Source organism: Protopterus annectens, chromosome 12.part0 (genome assembly GCF_019279795.1).
Source record: "Protopterus annectens isolate FY-2018-M chromosome 12.part0, PAN1.0, whole genome shotgun sequence".
Classification (NCBI taxonomy): domain Eukaryota; kingdom Metazoa; phylum Chordata; order Ceratodontiformes; family Protopteridae; genus Protopterus; species Protopterus annectens.
Genome location: NC_056746.1, coordinates 1,534,758,587 through 1,534,778,202, shown reverse-complemented (window position 1 = coordinate 1,534,778,202; position 19,616 = coordinate 1,534,758,587). Strand labels below are relative to the sequence as shown.

Here is a 19,616-nt window from a genome sequence, read left to right as displayed (position 1 = left end):
TACCTCTCCACGTGCATGTTTTTTATGACCATTTACAAATGTTAAATCCTGTTCTATTTTTATGTCTATGTTTTTGTGGAGCTTTTCTCCCCAGGCCTCCACTGAAAATGGGCTCTTTCTGGCCCAGTGGACTATCCTGGTAGACAAATGCCAATAAATTAATAAATACTGTGATGTAATTTCAAGCATGCATATATCTGTCAGGGACCTTTTCCCTCTGGGCCACTGAAAATAAACTTTGCCCAGTTGGACTATCCCAGTCAGCAAAGACAAATGTCTGTGTCTTTCGGCTTTTCCCGGTTAGGGGTCGCAACAGCGGAACTCCGGTCCGCTAATGATTGGTAGTTGATTTTTACGTGCCGAGTTACCAGCCCTAATACACAACCTTCAACGAGGGTATGCCTATTCATGCATGTCTCCACGCAGAAGACGCTCTAGCTGAAAATCGAACCTGACAGCATCTTACTGTGAGGCAACAACACTACCGCAGCACCACCACCGCAGATTACCAAAGAAAGCAGAGTGTTTAGCAGAGAAATGAAATAAACTAAACTTCAACCATGATCTATGGAACCACATCTACTCCTTTTACAAGAATTCATTTCTATGATCCCAACAAAGCATTTGTGTGTGTTAATTAAAGATTTATTTTATTTTATTTTTTTAAGTTTACTTCATTCCAGAGTACTCACTTTTTGGGATGGTTTACATGCAGCATCAAGGCAAGTCATTCTTAATGAGAAGGCAAGCACCCATATCCTCAGAATACACTGAGTATGTCGTATGACATTAACATGTAAACTCAAAGCATGACGACATAAACAAGAACACAAGTGCAGAGTCTGGCTATTCAAGTCGAGCATAGCAGAAAAATAATAAAATTATGCTAAAGTGTGTGCCTCTTCTGCATTTTCAAATAACTTAAGCTATTAATTAGACATTACTAGAACACATTAAACATTAGATGACTGATAAAGCCCCACATTTGTGGTATGGTAAAAGTAACCTAATATTAATTTATAGCAACATTTTAGTATCCCTCCCTCTCTTGATATAGGATAAATGACCACAGAAATTCAAAAAAGTGAGGTATAGCATGGCACCAATAAAAGACTTAATAACAAGGAGCATTCAAATAAATGGCATTACTACCTGGTATGAGAGGTAGCACTAGTCACTGCATCTATTTCCTGATCTTTTAACATCTTCACACGCTGCAACTGTTCCTCATGGTCCTTCCGCATCTCTGAAACTGACAACCTACAATGTAAAGGACAAACAACAAAAGTTCAGCATGAAAGGATTTCATGATATCTGGCAGTCACATCAAAAACTGATTCCAAGTATTACTTAGGCCTACATACTGTACTACATGTTGATAAAAGAAAATGAAACAGAAGGGAAGATGCTTCAGCACTTGCTAGCTATGATCTCAACGGTCAATGAAAAGAATGGATTAGAAGAATGCAAACAGATAGAGTAGCTTATTCAAAACAAGAAATTACCACAACTTTTTCGTAGACTGCAGAAACTGTGGAAAAGCAAGAACATTTTTCTCTCTAAATGACAGCCTACAGACCACTCTTTAGATATAATTTTAGGTTTCCCCAAAGACAAACACAAATGTCACACTCCTCTATCCCACATTTATTTGATTTACTGACCAGATAGTTGACTAATCCTAGGATCCTCTTCACTCACAACCCAATTATCTTAAATCCTACCAATGAAGCCTGAATGAATAACATCCTCACCACCAATGACAGCACTGGGAATCCAAGTTTTTGAAGGGGAGTTGCTGGTAACTGATAGGTGAAGTTTATTGTATGGGGTGGCCTGCACTGGGCAATATCCAAAGGCCCATGAAGATGGTGGATACTTCGCAATGTCCTACCCTATGTATATGATCACTCTTTCTCTCATGCAATTTTTTACCCTAGAAGAAAGATACAAATTGATATCTGTGCATTGAAGTTGTCCTTCTTATAACATTATTGACTGACAGATGCCCAGATTCCAAAAGACTTGCTCTCAGTGTAAGTGACTTACTCCACTGGAAGCCTGCTTTATAGCTTGGCCTTACCCTGGAGTAAGTAACGTAAATCAAGCGCAAGTCTTTTTTTTGGAATCAGGACAGGCATCTAATCTGTACCTTCTATTGAACTGAACAGCCAGCTTTCTAGACACAGATGGAGTAAAACAACATCCTAGAAGTAAATAAAAGTTCTTCCATGATTCATCCCTCCCTGTGAAAGAAATTTTGATAAACTCTGCCACTGATCCCAGAATACCCACAGACACAGAAATGCAACCACTATACCAGAAGCAGAATATTTCCTCCATGTATCATCTGCATTCACTATCATAGTCACTCAAAACTAATTCCAGTGCTGCTTAAAGTTGGAGATGCCCTCCATAATTTATTTATTTATTCACATTTGTTGTCCGGGAAAGTCCGACTGGGTCAGAAACCCATATTCAATGGAGGTCCTGAGAGAAAAACTCCAAATAAAGTACTGATATCATTACAACTTACAGTTGTGTGTGCACATTACATTCTATTACAGCAGAATACAGTTTAACTTAAATACATTATTACATACAGTTATAGACATAATATAGCTTGATATGTAAATAGAGTAACAGCTTGGAGTCAAGTCTGTCTACAATACAAGGTAGACTTATATTTGTAAGAAGGCAAATGAATTCATTTCAGGTATAAGCTGTAGTTAGTTTTGCAAGATTTAGGGAGTGAAATGTTTAAGTGTAGGATTGCTAAGACAGAGGGAGTATGATGGTTAAGGATAGTAATGTAGAGAAAGAAATGATAAGAGGATAGGTATATGAGTACAAGTATATATATATATATATATATATATATATATATATATATATATATATATATATATATATATATATAGCTTGAGATATGGTATGTGATACTCTGAGTAGAAGAGGGGTTTTGGAAGTCGATATAGAGCTTGGAAGAGAGCAGAAACAAGAAGATACTAGGTAGTGAGTTGGGGGAAGAGAGTGGAAAAAGAAGAGTGATGAGGAAGTGGCTGGAAGGAGGGAAGACAGGTAGTATGAGCTATATAACGAAGAGATACGAATTGGGTATGTTAGTCTTTGGGAGAGGAGCAAGGCCAGGTGTGAGTGTTAAGAAAGCAATATTTTAGAGCGAGTTTGAAGGTCACTACTTATAGCAAAATTAAACCTTCATACAGCTTTCTGTGTAACAAAAAAAAAAAAAATGGGCAAAAAAATCTCTAAAAATCTTCCTAATCTTTGGTCTGCTACTCATTGCCTTCTGCTACCGTCCCTTCATTTAAAAGAACAATGAAGTGATTTTAATACCACTCTTCAGGACACAGATGAGTATGTTCTTCACTTCAAAATAGCTTTAGTTAAGAAAAGCATTCAAGTACTGTCAGGAACCTTTCACTAGGTAACAAATTACCACGGCTGAATAGACTGAATCATACAGCATATCCAACGTATATCATTCAGACATGTTAAACCTAATGGACTGCCTTGCGCGGGTGAAATTTGCATTCTGTAGTTCATCAGTAGGTGCTTGGTGACCAATGTTTCAAATTTTTGGTCTTGCACATCAACATCATTGCTTCAGTCATTTCATACACAGTGACATTGCAGCTGCTCAGAAATGCACAGCCAATAAGAATCTACTACTTCAGTCACCTGGATGTATACTGTTGATGAGCTCACAAGTGGAATGATTTAAAAGAAGCAACATTCTCAGACGCTGCCGATGTCGAACAATGTGATCACCATATATCATGCTCAATACTCTGAAAGAGTTGTTGTTTGTCTTTCGGCTTTTCGCAGTTAGGGGTCGCCACAGCGGATCTCTGGTCCGCTAATGATTGGCAGTTGTTTCTTTTTTGTTTTATGGTGTCAAGTTGCCAGCTCGACGCCCAACCTTCAACGAAGGCACGCCCATTCAACGCATGTCTTTCGAACGCAGAGTACACTTCCTAATAAATGAAAATTAGACCAAAAACATATAAAAATAATGCAAGTACAATTATTAGCTAGTTAAAATCTAACATCAGTTTAGTTAGGATTTTAATGGTCCCACATTTTTCACATCTTTATCATCTGTTCTGTCTTTTCTGCTATTATATGCATTACATTGTTAGACACATACTGGCTTTTAAGTGCTTGAATTAAGTCATTATGAGGAAAATTAACTTGTAAATGTGAAGTTCAGTAACGTGCTAGTGGAACTTAGGCAATATATACATCACAAAATGTCAGTGCACTTGGCAGTTAGCACATACCCATCAGATAACAATGTAAGCTTTAATATAAAAGAAGACACATGATGAGAAATACCTGTGCTGGGATTATTCAGAGAATATATTTGAAATACCTTTGATTCTAGACTCAGACAAGTCCAGATGTAAGCAAAAAAAGTTGCAGTCATGAACAGACTTTATCAAACTTAAGCCTAGTTGTACAAAGCAAACTGGGTAATTGTTACAATATTTTTGGATATGTGTGTGTGCATTGTGCACATATCTACATACCTTTCTCTTTATATGGTACACCTAAAAATTGTTCAGCTATTAATCTGCTGCAGTGTTTTTCAAAACTGCTTATTGATTAGATGATTTACTGGTATATGCTACTATCAAATTTGTTTTACTATTAACAGCATATACCTAAGGACAGATTCAGAAAACTTTGTCGCATCTTGCTAAGTGAATCTGCACAAATGGCTATGCCCAGAGTGTTTGCGATTCAGAAACCAAGCCAAGCCAAAACCAGTGGTCTGTGGCTGACCAAGCTTGCAGATGACTGCAAGCTGGGCACTGTCTTAAATTCCCCTGGTGATGTGGACATCCTCCAAGAGGGCCTTACCCAAACTAATGACTGGCACCAGAAACATGGCCTCAAACTGAATGCCAAGTAATGCATCATTATCTTCTTTGGGGAAAATGGTGTCCCCAGTAATTACCACATTTATAACAACATACTAAGCAAGCAAACAGTTGTGTGTGACTTGGGCACTCAGGTTGATAGCAACCTGACTTTTGACTACCACATTGCCTCCATTGTAAGGACGGCTTTCTACATGGCCCACCTCATAAGTAAGGGTATTTCATCCAGGAACAAGGAGATCATAACATCCTTGTACTCCTCCCTTATCAGACCCATTATTGAGTACAATGCCACCTTCGGCATGTACCTTGTCAAGCACATGCAGCAGCTGGAGAGACCACAGAGGTTCATGACCAGGAAAATTCAGGGTCTCAAACAACTATCCCATACAGATAGGCTAAAAGCCTTGTCCCTCTACTCAGTTTCATACAGACTGCTCAGAGGTGACCTGTGTCTGGCATACAATGCCATCTCAGACTCAGCCTTGATGGAGTTGTTGCATATCTATAAGTCAAGCTCCACTCATGCAACCCACATGCAAGGCCTCAACCTGGTCTGTGACATTAATAGAACTTGTTGGCAGGATAAATTTGTGTCCCAAAGACTCCCCCATCTGTGGAATAGACTCCTTCTCCATGTCAAGCAGAGTACTTCACTAACTCTGTTTAAGAGAAACCTGGGCAACTGAATGGGAAACAGAAAATACACCCCTGGGATCCCATCTGCGTCTCTGCGGGACAGGGGAAATAAATGCTGACTATGTGGGAACATGGGCAAAATTCTTGGCTAGGCTTATAAGGCCCCCTGGGCCAATAGCCTACTATCATCCTGTGAACCTATGTACCTATGACAAAACCCAGCTACATAATGTGGCTAGGTCAAATAAAGTGGTCAGTCATGGTATATGCTAATGACTGTATAATGAAGTACCAAGTATAATAATGATGCAAAAGAAGATAGTGGAACAATTCGGGAATGTTTAAAGTCTGTGCAATTTCACTGCATCTGCACCATAATTGAACTCTGCCACATGCTCGTACTCAGCCAGAGTGCATTCCTCAATTCTGTTAGGTGTTGCCGCAGCCACAGTAAATGCACATCTGCAGGAGGTTCTTACTGCAGATGTTTGGCCCAGTTGTACTCGGCTGACCTACTAGGGACACAATGAGTGTATCCTATGCATCTGCCTCAAGAATACTCCATCAGTTTCTGGATGCCATGCTTCAGCATGGGAGGGATGTATGTTATTCCTATGTACCCCAAAGGAGAAAGCCATCACCATGTGGGATTTCTTTGACATATCCATTTTTCTGAGATACTTGGGGATGCAGACTGCAACCACATTGAAATGAAGGCCAGACCTGGTGAACTGAAAAGAAGGAACATGAATCACAAAGGGTATCACTATATTAATTACTAGGTAGTCTCTAATGCACAGGATATAATCTACAATGTTATGAGCAGGCCACCCAGGCGTTTTCACAATTCCTACATATGGCACAAATGTGACCTTTACAATAGTTTGAGAGAGATGACTTCTAACAAAGGCATCTTGTTGGTGAAGCCAGATATCCAACGAAGCCTGGCTCATGACCCGCATCAGAAAGCCACACAGCTCAGCAGACCAGGGGTACAACCACACATTATCATTAACCAGAAACATTATGCAGCATATGTTTGGGATGCTGAAGACAAGCTTTCACTGTCTGAATTAATCAGGGGATGCCCTGGAGTATGACTCTGCCACATGTGCCAAAATACTGACCGTTTTTGCAATGTTACACAACATTATACTAAGAAAGCAGTTACAACAGGGTGGCCCTGAGGAGAAGGAGGTGGAGCCTGCAGTAATGGACAATCATGCCCAATGGATGAACAAGAGCACAGTATGCTATGGCACTGCAAAAAGGCAGCAGACTGCACATAGCTTTACAACATAACTATAAAAGAGTTAAGCAAATACACTGCAATGCAAATTATGCAAGAAAACAGCACACTAAATTTACTCATGCATAGGCTAGCTAGCCATGCTGACGGTCAAATACATGCACCCCAGGTAACAATTTAGGCATTCATTACAATGGGTAGGGCACAAAAATATCATTTGCAAAGATAGAGGAGACAGTACAGGACTGCATGTCTTTCACAGGGAAGTGTATGAGGGTTGATGTTTATAAAATGAAAAAGTACTTTATTGAAATAGTCAGAAATGGTATGAAGGGTTAATGTTAGAAAGGGACAAGGTCAGTGGATGTGTGTGATGTGCTGGGGGCAGTGGCGGTAGTAATAGTGTGTGTGTGTGTGTGTGTGTGTGTGTGTGTGTGTGTGTGTGTGTGTGTGTGTGTGTGTGTGTGTGCACGCATGGCTCAATCTCAGCAGTTGCTGCAGCACTGTGGCTTGGCTGCTGGACAAGTTTAGGACATGCATGAATGCATGACAAAGGATTCAACTTCCCATCCACACTCCCACCCGCAAGAGCTGGCTCTGTCAGGAATTGTATTAGCTGGACCCAAATGCTGTCTAGATGTTGGTGTACTTTGTGACCTCAACTGATGTCTGCTAGGAGACATTTCAACATAACAATGGCCATGACCATACGGATACATTTTCCTGAGAGTAGACACCTCTGTGTGTGTGGCTATTCAAGTTTATGCTGATAATTGTGTTACTCTACCTAAAAAAGGACCCAAGCGTTTTCCTGTAATACTGAATCGGTGCATATGTGTATTCAAACTTTATCACTGACTAGTAACTTAATTATGTCCAGTATGAGAACGCAAGCAGATGTACATCAAATTAACTCTGAAATGCATTTATGTAACTCTATATAGTTTCCTGACTTTATTTTTAAACAGGAGGTGTTACCAGAACAAGGCCTAATATGGATATTAGCATGCCTAATGAACTTCCTGTTGATAATATGGGGCAAAAAAATTATTAAGTTGGGTTCTTCACTAGATGTAACTAACCCTCCATCAACTCTAATAACTGTATTTCTCTCCCCCCCTCCACTGATTTATTGTTTTGTTTATCTCCATTTCATTTACAATTATATGCAGCAGCTCAGTAACCTGCACCCATCTCACTGGCAAGGCCTACTGTTCCTCCACAGGTGGCAGCAGCAGGGCCAACACCACTACAAGCAGCAGAAGCACCCAACACATCTGGATTCCAGACTACCACAGTTGCCTCCACACCTCCAGCCCTGCCTACACAATCTATGTCAGGTAGCCTTGCAATGGAGGCTGGTACAGAGGTATCTGCCAACAGCAGTGTGAGTGGAAGTGACTCCTTTGTTACCCATCACAACTAGCAGACCTTATGGAAGTTCTCATCGACAGGAGGTGGGATGTCTACATCAGTCACATAAAGACCATGTTCCAATGACTAATTGAGTCACATCCCTGCTCAGCACTGGTACCACCTTCTGAGATAGGGCCCTGTATTGACAGTACCCAGTGTGATGAGTAATCTCCCACTAAGTTTCAGCTGGCAGAGACTGCATCGCTGATTACGTAATCATATCCCACAGCCTGATGTTCCCCTCCCCTTTATGTACATTCCCATCCCTGCTGGTTTTACACTCCTTTCCTCAAAGTCATCTTTCCCCTGTTTGTCTGACTTCTCTTTCATCATCGTGTTCCCCCCACCAATACTGAGTTATCCCAGATCATGTCAGTCATGTCTGTCTTTTTCTGCTATTTAACCTACGCTCTTAACTTCCTCTTACTTCCTTCCTCAACTCCCCCATCCCGCAAAAAAAAAAACAGGTATTGGTCCCAGAAAAAAAATGATATGCCTCCCACCCATACCTCTCAAATGTTTGGCGTTTATTTGTTGGAGTGTTCCTCATAGTATTTCTACTTTATAGCAAATCATTGAGGATCTAGTTCAGTAAATAACAATATATATTTGAGTTTCAGACTTTATATCCTTGAGTGATTGTACAATGAAAACCTGTTACTCTAGCCAGTTTCCACATTCATAGGAAAAATATTTACAATCTATCCCTGATTTTGGTCCTATGTCCCACCATTATGTTTGACTTTGGCAGGAATTTCACAGATAAGAAGGTGACAGGTATGCTCCTACCCAAACTTCTTTCTTCTCATTCCTTATTTGCACACCTTCTCGTCTACTCTCTGCTTGCTTCCCTTTGTATTTCTGTCCTGTACACCCATTTCCAACCTTTAGTCTGGTCAAAAAATAAATAAATACACCACACACAAGCTCAAAAAAGTCTTCTAAATAGTTTATCTTTTTATGGTTGTGTTGTGCATGACAGGTCATGAAGATCACTGTCGATGCCCATATACAATCAATAAGAAATGATACTGCTCAATGTATAGCAACAATGAAGTCCAAACAATGTCATATAATACATACATTAGTCTTGGTTGCCATTAGTCACACAAAGGAGCGGAGTGACAATACTTGGCTGTTAGCAAGTACAAAACAGAGTAGATCTTATACTTTTAGTCTGAGTGCTTTCATGATTCAGTTTATTCATGAAGTGATCTGTAGGGTGTCATTGCACAGAGTGGAGTATTCAAATCTCCTCAGGGTTGTATGATTTTTTTTTCTTAACGCTATGCTTCCAGTCTGTAAATCTGAAACAATCACCTGCAGTGTGCTTACTTGGCACCTTCAATATCAGTGCTTCTGTGGCACACTTTCTTATTGCATTGTCTGGGAGAATAGCACTGAACAAAGTTGTGGGTTCAAATCACTTAAGCCATGTTTTTTTTTCCATCAGTGTAACAATCAACCAGCTATGTACTTTCCTCACATTTTCACTGTTAATGCACTAGCTATGAGAATATCACCTAACAAAGTCATGGGTTCCTATCCCTTGGGGTATACTTTTTTCTACTTTTAGTTTGTAAATTTATAATAATGACCTGATATGCACTTTCCTGACATATTCGGTGTGAGTGCTTCTGTGATTCACCATGTTAATGCCCTGTCTGGGAAAAAAAATCACTGAACAAAGTAAGGGGTTTAAAATCCTTTGAGTCCTGTCTTTTTTTTCCACCATCAGTCTGTAAATGTGTAACATTCATATATGTGCTTCCATGCCATCTTTTTAATTTCGCCAAGTCTTTTGGGTTTCTAATACCATGATGGGAATGGACCCCATTTCTAAGTCAAAGTACGATTAAAATTCATGAAATTAGTATTGTTTCACACTTTGATGTCAGCCAAAAGCCGCATTCCTAAGTCAATTAAAGTTCATTAAATTAGTATTGTTTCACTCTTTGATGTAAGCGAAAAGTGCTCTTCGCAGCACCCGTAATGTGCCCAGTAATGACTCCTTCTGCAATTCATATGGGGTTACATGGATTGGTAACATATCTAAATATGACTGCAAATTCTTTTTTACAAAACCCGTTGCTCCTACTACTATTGGAACTGTCTGGGTATCTTTCTTCTACATTGCTCTCATTTCTGCCTGGAGATCCTGGTATTTTATGACTTTGTGTCTCTCTGTACTCAAGACACTATAGTCACTGGGTGTGGAAATTTCAATGATCAATGCTACTTTTGTCTTCTTTTATTGGACCACTGTATCTGGTTTTCTAGCATCTATCTTTTGAACTGTTGATAATGGCTCAGCAATCTCCTGTCTGGTACCCTGTAGAGTTCTACAGCAGCAGAGAGACAAAAGAGAGACTTTGGAATAATTAAGTATCATTTTTCTGCATTTTCTTGCTGTCTTTAGCTAATTCCGCCTAAAACACAGATTTTCTAGAGTTTCTGTGATTTAAAAACCTTGTTTCAGCTACATATTGTACTTATTTTACTGCCTGCACTTTAACAAAGTTGTTTTTGGGTTTAAATTTAACTGTTGCAGGCTACACACTCAAGTGTGATAGCCATTTCTTTGCATTTAAAGTGCTTTTTTGGTTGTATCGGCTTTATTTTCTGGAAAAAAAAAAAAAAAAAAAAAAAAAAAAATACTTGTTTTCCCGCTTTTCTAAGCTAGTTTAGTCCAGTTTTCAGGTTAGTGCTGAATTCAGGGCTGTTACAAGTTTCTGTGTTTGCCCATACCTTACTTGGATAGAAGGAAGTTTCTCTGTTCACTGTGAGAGAGGGAGCTTTGAGCAGCCTATCTGTCACTGGAGGAGTGGTTTCAGCCAAGAAATTTGTAGTTTACTGGCCATTTTGCGCTAATTTCTACCTCTTTCATTTCCCTGCTATAAAACAAGTATTTGCAAGGTTTTGCGCGCCAGGTAGCTAGAGTATAACCATTCCCGTTTCCACAAAGTCTGCTCTTCAATTTTTCCCTTGGAACTAGACAAACCTTCAACTTAAGCACTCAAATCATTCACTTCTCATCCCGACACTTGCCCAAAACGCATAGCAAGTACTAATAAACTTTAGCACTAGACCCCCCCCTACACTGTAGAGAAGGACAAGGCTCTCTATTTGAACTTACCAGCCAATCAGTAAAACAGTTCACTGTACCTATCCAGGCATGTCCAAAGGGCAGTTTCAGGTGTACTCTCCAGTCCAACTGGTGAATCTGGGCATTTTGAGGCAATGTTACAATTGCCTCATGTACACAGACAACCCTCTCCTCCTTCCACCAAACACTAATACATGTAAGAGATGCAATTATACAGCCAAACTGGAGGCTAAGCTCTCTCAACCCAAGACTGGACCAGGCAGTCAAGAGGGGAAGGGAATTACTTGCATCACACCACCACCAGTCTAACATAGACCTATGAAATCAGCACAGGCAAAAAACACACATAAATACACAAAAACATACTCAGAAGCTCTAAATAAAAATCTGCAAAAGCAACAGAGACCTCCAAAGCAGACATCCAAGCAACCTCCACCCCTCATCACAAACCATGAAAACACATACTTCAAAAACCAGTGTGCCACACAATTACAGCCCTTAAGGCAAAATAACATATCCAACACACTAGTAATAGGTGACTCTACAGTCAGACACATTGACGTCCCACTCACTAGGCTGAACAAGGAGAAGGTTACTGTTAGCTGCCTGTCGCATGCCAGGATCCACCACATAACACAAGCACTCTGGTCACTCCAGAACAAGTACAAATATGACTCTGTCATTATCCATGTTGGTGTAAATGACCTGAGCCGTACCTCCCTGGACTACATGAAAAGAACATGCAGGAGCTCTCTGATTACGTAGCTGAGGCCGATATGACCCTGACCCTGAGTAGCATCCTGCCCTCACCAAAAATGATACCACGGTATAGAGAAAAAATTATCAATTTCAACAACTGGCTAAGCTTCTGGTGTCATTCAAAGGGGATCCAGTGTCTGTCAGCCTGGGATGACATGCTCGACAAGCCACGCTGCTTCCCTAGACACAACTTGCACCTGTCACCCTTAGGCTTTCGAATACTGGCCAAGGCTCTTGCCACCCCCATAGTGCCTTTTTTAGGCAAGGCTCAAAAGACAAACCCACCGCCGTAAATAGCACAAGTAACAAAAAACTGAGGGTAATGCTACTCAATGCCAGAAGTCTAAACCTCAAACTGCATGCATTCGAGGCACTCCTCAGTATGGAGAAAATCGATATACGTGCAGTAATAGAAACCTGGTTTAAGGCTCCAGAGAGCACCCCAGCAATACCAGGCCACAACTCATACCATACATTTCGGCCACAAAACCCGGACAGAAATACAAAAGACGGGGGAGTATCCATATTTATCAAGGATACCCACACCTACAGGTTAGTGGCACAGCACGATGCTTCAGAGATCATCCACGTGCAACTAACAACGGGTAAAACTGCTATTCAAATTATACCTTGTTACAAGATCACCCACCATGTCCCAGGACCCCCACTCTGCATTCCTGGAAACACTGGGAAACATAAAGTTCCTACCAAACCCCCTGATATTGGGTGATTTCAATTACCCAAACATTAACTGGGAGAACTACTCAAGTACGAACTCGCTTGCCCAATATTTCCTAGAACTTATAAACTCAAACGCCCTGGATCAACTGGTCAACACCCCCACCATAGGTGACAACATATTGGACTTGGTTATCACCAACATGGGCGATCAGTGTTACACACCGGAGGTCAACCCCTCACTGATTAGATCTGACCATAAACTAATCACTCTGGATATCCACATTCTGCCACCACCCCCGGTCAAAGAAACCACAGTGAAAAACTTTTCAAAAGCAAACTTCACGTTACTTAAGATCGAGGTGGGAAGTTTCAAAGCCCCCATGCTAAAGGATAATGCTGTCCAAGCTGCAAAATCCTTTACTAATGCACTCTACGGGCACCTACAAGAATGCATGGACTGTGCTATCCCAAACAGAGCCAAGACTCACTCCTCCAAGAAAAGGAAACCAGTCTGATGGACCCCTGCCATAAACAAACATAAAGAAGGAGAACTAGTGCAGAAAATAGTAAGATCCCAAGAGAAGACATCTCTGATCAGTATCATTAAGAAACTACGTTCCCTCATAAAATCATCCAAGGCTAGCTTCGAAAGAAAAATTGCCATGGACTCCAAAGATAACCACAAGACATTCTTTAGCTATGTCAAGAATCTAAGTAGCAATTCTCAGAGCTGCTCGGGGTTAGTGCAGAATGGCACAAAATACACTGAACCAACCAATATAGCCAACATCTTGGCAGGCAGGTTCAGTTTAAATTTCACCCCCCTCTCACCCCCAAAAAGGCCCATAGCTATACCAGAAGAATGTAGTGCCCCTGAAATCACAGACACTCAGGTTAAAACAACCCTCTCCAAAGCCAAAAACATAGCATCAATGGGACCGGACGGTGTCCCAGGCTGCATCCTACATGAGCTCAAAGATGAACTAACCTCTCACCTAAACACACTGTTTAAACTCAGCCTCTCCACGGGCTACATGCCAACAGAGTGGCGCACAGCAATGGTTATTCCGCTCCACAAAGGTGGAGCCACAATGGACCCCGGGACTTATCACCCTATAAGCCTGACTAGCTTGGTCTGCAACGCTATGGAGCGCATCACCATGGAACTCATTAATAGAGACATTGGAAACCTCCAAATACTGGACCCTACCCAGTTCGGCTTTGTTAAGGGCAGATCATGCCTCCTTAACCTGGTGGACTTCTTTGACACAGTTACCAAGGCTATAGACAACTGAAAGGTGGTCCACACAGCCTACCTAGACCTTGCAAAGGCCTTCGACACCATTCCCCATTCAGGTATTATAGACAAGCTCACCAGCCTGAACATAAACCCCTACATCACAAGATGGGTTGCCAACTGGCTCATGGACAGAACCCACATGGTAAGAGTTGCGAGAGCTAGGTCTGACTGTAAACCGGTTAGAAGTGGCATTCCACAGGGCACAGTCCTAGGACCCTTCCTGTTCGGCATATACTTCTCAGAAATACAGGCAAGCACAGGAGGACTATGGCTGACCAAGTTTGCAGACGACTGCAAACTACGGGCTATAACTGACTCTCCGGCAGACACAGACATCCTCCAAAAGGGTCTCACTGAGACAGATACCTAGTGTCAAAACCATGGCCTCAAGCTAAATGCCAAAAATTGCATAGTCATCCCCTTTGGAAAAAACAAAGTACCCACAAACTACCACATAGGTGGTAGCCCCCTAAATACAGAAGACGTAATAAGGGATCTGGGGACCCAAGTAAACAGAAACCTCTCCTTTGATAATTACACTACCAAAGTGGTTAGAAAATCCTTCTATGTGGCTCACCTAATCACAAAAGAGTTTGCATCCAGATCGAAAGAGGTCATTGGGCCCCTCTACGCATCACTCATCAGACCCATCATGGAGTACAATGCCCCATTTGGGATGTACCTTACAAGACACCTGCAACAACTGGAAAGACCACAGAAGTTCCTCACCAAGAGGATCACTGGCCTCAAGCAGATGCCCTATGCAGCTCGACTGAAGAAACTCCAGCTGTTCTCAGTTGCATACCGCCTACTCAGAGGTGATCTCTGCCTGACATACAAGGCCATGTCCAACCCAGAATTGATGGACATGCTCCAGCTAAAGAAAACCATATCCCCTCGAGCCACAAGCTCCAGGGATCTAAACCTCACCACAACAATAAATAGGACGTGCTGGAGGGATAGATTCCTGTCCCAGAGACTTCCCATGCTTTGGAACAAGATTCCAATCTACATTAGGCAGAGCTCCTCACTAACCCTCTTCAAGAGAAACCTTGACTAGTGGATGGGAAATAGAAAGTTTACCCCAGGGATCACTTCAATGGCTCTGCTGGACAGAGGCACAGGGAACTAATCTGGGGGGGGGCGGCGAAAGCCAACACATTCTGGCTAGGCTTATAAATGCCTTCGGGCAGATAGCCTAGTACCTACCTATGAACCTATGGGTGATTCCATGTGATATAAACTTCATCATTTTCTATGATGCTTTGTGGCTCATGTTTGCAGTGTTTTTCAGCCACTTCAATACCATAATGTTTGCACAATCCCCAGTGCAACAATCTCGCCAAATTATTATCCCTTTCAGTATACAGTCCTTCTGCCATTAGTGTGTCGCAATCAGCAACAAGGTGTGTGACTGTTTCCAATTCGGTTTTACAAAATCTACATTTGTCTGTTCCTCCGATATGTTCAATGGACTTTGTAAACCAACATGTACGTAGCCCACTATCTTGGGCTTCCAATATTAACCTTTCATTTCTTGGTTTGAATTCGCCTCTCCTTAACCATTCCTGCGTTTGTTCTTGATCAACATAAGGCTCTTACAGAAGTTTTCTATACTTGCAACTATATTTATGTTTTTTCCACATTTCTTGCCTTCTCATCTGGTCCTTCCCCTTATATTCTTTATTTTATTTTTGGCACATTCATTTGGTGCCTGTTTTTATCTACTTCTGGTCTGATTTCCATTCCAGTTTGATGTAGATATTGCTTCTGCTAAATTAAGCAGAGAAATCATCTTAGATTTATTCTCCTCATGTTTCAAAACTTTCACTACATTTGGATCTTGTGAGGTGAGTATATATGTGGAGTCCCACAATTGCAGATCTATACATGTAATCAATTTCAAGGAGACTCATTCCTCCTTTGGTATGGGGAATATATAATCTTGGTATATACTGATTTTTATAAATCATTTGGTGAGCATGAAGCATCCTTCTTGTTTTAATTTCTAATCTATCCAACACTTTTTGGGGGCCAGTCAATCACTCTAAAACTGCACACTAGGACAGGAAGACCAAATTGATTTAAAGCTTGGATCTTGTGAGGTGAGTAGATATGTATGGAGTCCCACGATTGCAGATCTATAGATGCAATCAATTTCAAGGAGGCCAATCCCTCCTTTGGAATGGGGAATATATAATCTTGGTATAAACAGATTTTTATAAATCATTTGGTGAGCATGAAGCATCCTTCTTGTTTTAATTTCTAATCTATCCAACACTTTTTGGGGTCAGTCAATCACTCCAAAACTGTACGTTAGGACAGGAGGAGCAAACTGATTTATAACTTGGATCTTGTTCCTAGATGTCAATGCTGTTCTCAGAATTAATTCAAGTCTTCTAAAGTATTCCTTACTGAGTTTTATTCACATGTATTCATGTGTTATTGCTGATCCTTCATCAATTCCCAAGTATTTATATACTCCCTCTTGCTCAAGTTCTTTTATATCACATTCTTGTCCCAAACTGAAGTTTTCCTGGTGTTGCAGTTTTCCTGCTTTAAAGGTTGCTTTTGCAAAGATGTTAATACTTTTAACCAAAAGTTAGGTACTGCATCTGGGCCTGGGGTTTTCTAGGCTTTTCTCAGTTTTGTTTCAATCTCTCTGGCTGTTACATCATCCCATTTCATATTCTGTACCTTTAAACTTTTTATTCTTTCTTTTACTTCTTCTATCCATTTAGCATCTTTGTTATGTTCCACATGATCTTCACAGATACTTCTCCAAAATGTATCTACTTCCTCTTTTTTTGGTGGTCTTTCAATTCCTTTAACCTTATTTCCCAATTCTCTATAAACTTTATTGGGTCATCAATAAATTGCTTATTTTGTACTTTTCCCTTATTTTTATCTGTATATCTTCAAAGTTTTTCTGCCTGTGCTGTAATTTTTAGTTTATTTGTGATAGTGCATGATAGATCCTGGTCTGTTCTAATACTGTGCATTGCTTTAATCACATCTATCTTTCTTAGTATTTTTGTTGATCTATTCCCTCTTCTATAATCTTCTAACAGTGACACTTCTTGTCCTAATTGCTTTACAGTTTTCTCTTTTTGATACTTCCATGATGGTATTCGATTTCTCCCCTTCCTTTCCCTCACTACCCTGTGATCTTGTGGTAGAACTTTATCAGTTATTAATTTAGCAGCACAGCAGTATATCCTGTTTACTTCTGTTATATCACATGGATCTCTATGGACAGTCCTAATTACTGCATTCATTTGTTTTATCAGACTTCTTACTTTTTGGATTGTATTGACCTTCTGCAGTCTATTTCTCTCATTGATCTTAATATATTTATCCATGTACATTAAATCAAGCAACTCTTCTCTTATCTTATTTTCTTCCAAACTGTGGGCACATCCCTTCTTTTCCGTTTCCTGCGGGCATTCTATAGAAAGTTCTGTAGCATCTTCCTGTGGCATATTCTCCTCAATTTCATCCTGTGTCATCTGTTGCTCTGTCACATGGGAACTCACTGACCTATCACTCCTTAACATTGACTGCACCAGAGTTTCCACAGTTTCCTGTTCCTTTCCTTGCTGTCTAGCTTCAAGTGAACGTATGACTCCTGCTATGGGTCACCTTGCTTAGAAAGTCTAGACTACACTAAGTGCAGGCTATAATGTAAATGAACAGTTATGGGTACACCCCCTCAGGGTTGAATACTTTCGATTTTTTCCATGACATTTTCATTTTAGTACAGGTAAACTGATCATATTCTGACGTTGTCAGGACAGGTACAGGTTGGTACTTCATGCCACTTTATTGTATCCTACCTATCATGTCCTAGTTTCACATATTCTAAGTTCAAGTATTTCACAGTGATATATGAGTATGTCACTTTTCAGTCTTCTATCCATTTCTGTTGCCTTTCATCCACCTCTACAGTCTACAATTGGGCATCTCTGACTTATTTTCTTCCATACTGCATTTCTCTGTATGTGTACTGTTTTCAGTTAAAACAATACATTAACAACATACTTTATTGGGTGTGCACATAGCCTTGCAACACCTATCACAGGCACTCATGTATGGTCGATCTTTATAGTCTCTGGCTGTGGGATAGTCTAACATGATCTGCTTCATCCTTTACTGAAATGTATAGGTGCATTCAGAACTGCCAAACACACGAAGGCATTTTTGTGCACAGGTCTGCATTGAACGTGCCTAGCATCACTGTAGGCAATTTACTCAACCCATGACAATGCACTGAAATACTAATATACCATATTCAGGCAGACTGAATCTCAACTACTGTATTTACAAGCAACACTGATTCTCATGCTGCTCTGCACTACTGTGAAGTGAAAGGGGTATGGATCAGTACAGCCTTGTATAGTACTCAAAACTATTTTGTAAAGATCTGAGTACCATGCAAGCTGTCTATGAATTTCAACCAACCTGTCACAATCTCATAAAAACGCAGTTCTAAAAGACTGTCTAGAGAACCACAAAACCACTACTAATAGTGAAAGTTTCTAATGCACTAAAGTATGAAGCTAACACAAGTTAAAAATATATACTGTAATATATCTGTTTGTAAGTGGAGTCCTGCCACTAACTTTGCTGTACCATGGAATAAACAGACTGATTTTGCACAAAACAAATTATTCCCCAAGGTATAATTATCTTGGACTTAGAATACTTAGTAATCAGGGGTATGGGGTAGAACCTCAACATTTAATGTTCAGTTAGGTGAAAATCCTCTACAAAAATCCATTTCTTAGTGACGGTTTAGAACAGATTTGATAATATGTGCATATGTACTGCTTATACTGTCTGAATTTAGTAGGTAAAACTATACCACTCAGGATTTTTTTTTTGTTTCAAATCAGCAGTTCTTTGTTTTAAAAAATGTATTGTATTTTCTCCATATACTTTCATGAACAGGAAGGTTACTGTTAGCTGCCTGTCGGGTGCCAGGATCCGCCACATAACACAAGCACTTAGGTCACTCCAGAACAAGTACAAATATGACTCTGTCATTGTCCATGTTGGTGTGAATGACCTGAGCAGGACCTCCCTGGACTACATGAAAAGAGACATGGAAGAGCTCTCTGATCACGTAACCCAGGCCAGTATGACCCTGACCCTGAGTAGCATCCTGCCCTCACCAAGAATGATACCATGGTATAAAGAAAACAATTATCAATTTCAACAATTGGATAAGTTTCTGGTGTCATTCAAAGGGGATCCAGTGTCTGTCTGCCTGGGATGTCATGCTCGACAAGCCACACTGCTTCTCTAGAGATGGCTTGCACCTGTCACCCTTATGCTTTCGAATACTGGCCAAGGCGCTTGCCACCCCCATAGTGCCATTTTTAGGCAAGGCTCAAAAGACAAACCCACCACCATAAATAGCACAAGTAACAAAAAACTGAGGGCAATGCTACTCAATGCCAGAAGTCTAAACCTCAAAATGCACACACTCGAGGCACTCCGCATTATGGAGAAAATCGATATATGTGCAGGAACAGAAACCTGGTTTAAGGCTCCAGA

General features: G+C 40.6%; 1 protein-coding gene across 3 annotated transcripts in view; it reads right to left on the bottom strand.

The window, feature by feature from the left end:
* FBF1 (Fas binding factor 1) overlaps nt 1-19,616 on the bottom strand; it is a 1,798,645-nt gene that overhangs the window by 848,477 nt on the left and 930,552 nt on the right. For all 3 annotated transcript variants that reach the window (XM_044090504.1, XM_044090506.1, XM_044090505.1), the window contains one exon: nt 1,153-1,260. In XM_044090504.1, coding sequence (XP_043946439.1) covers nt 1,153-1,260 — 108 coding nt within the window. The remainder of the gene's footprint in view (nt 1-1,152; nt 1,261-19,616) is intronic.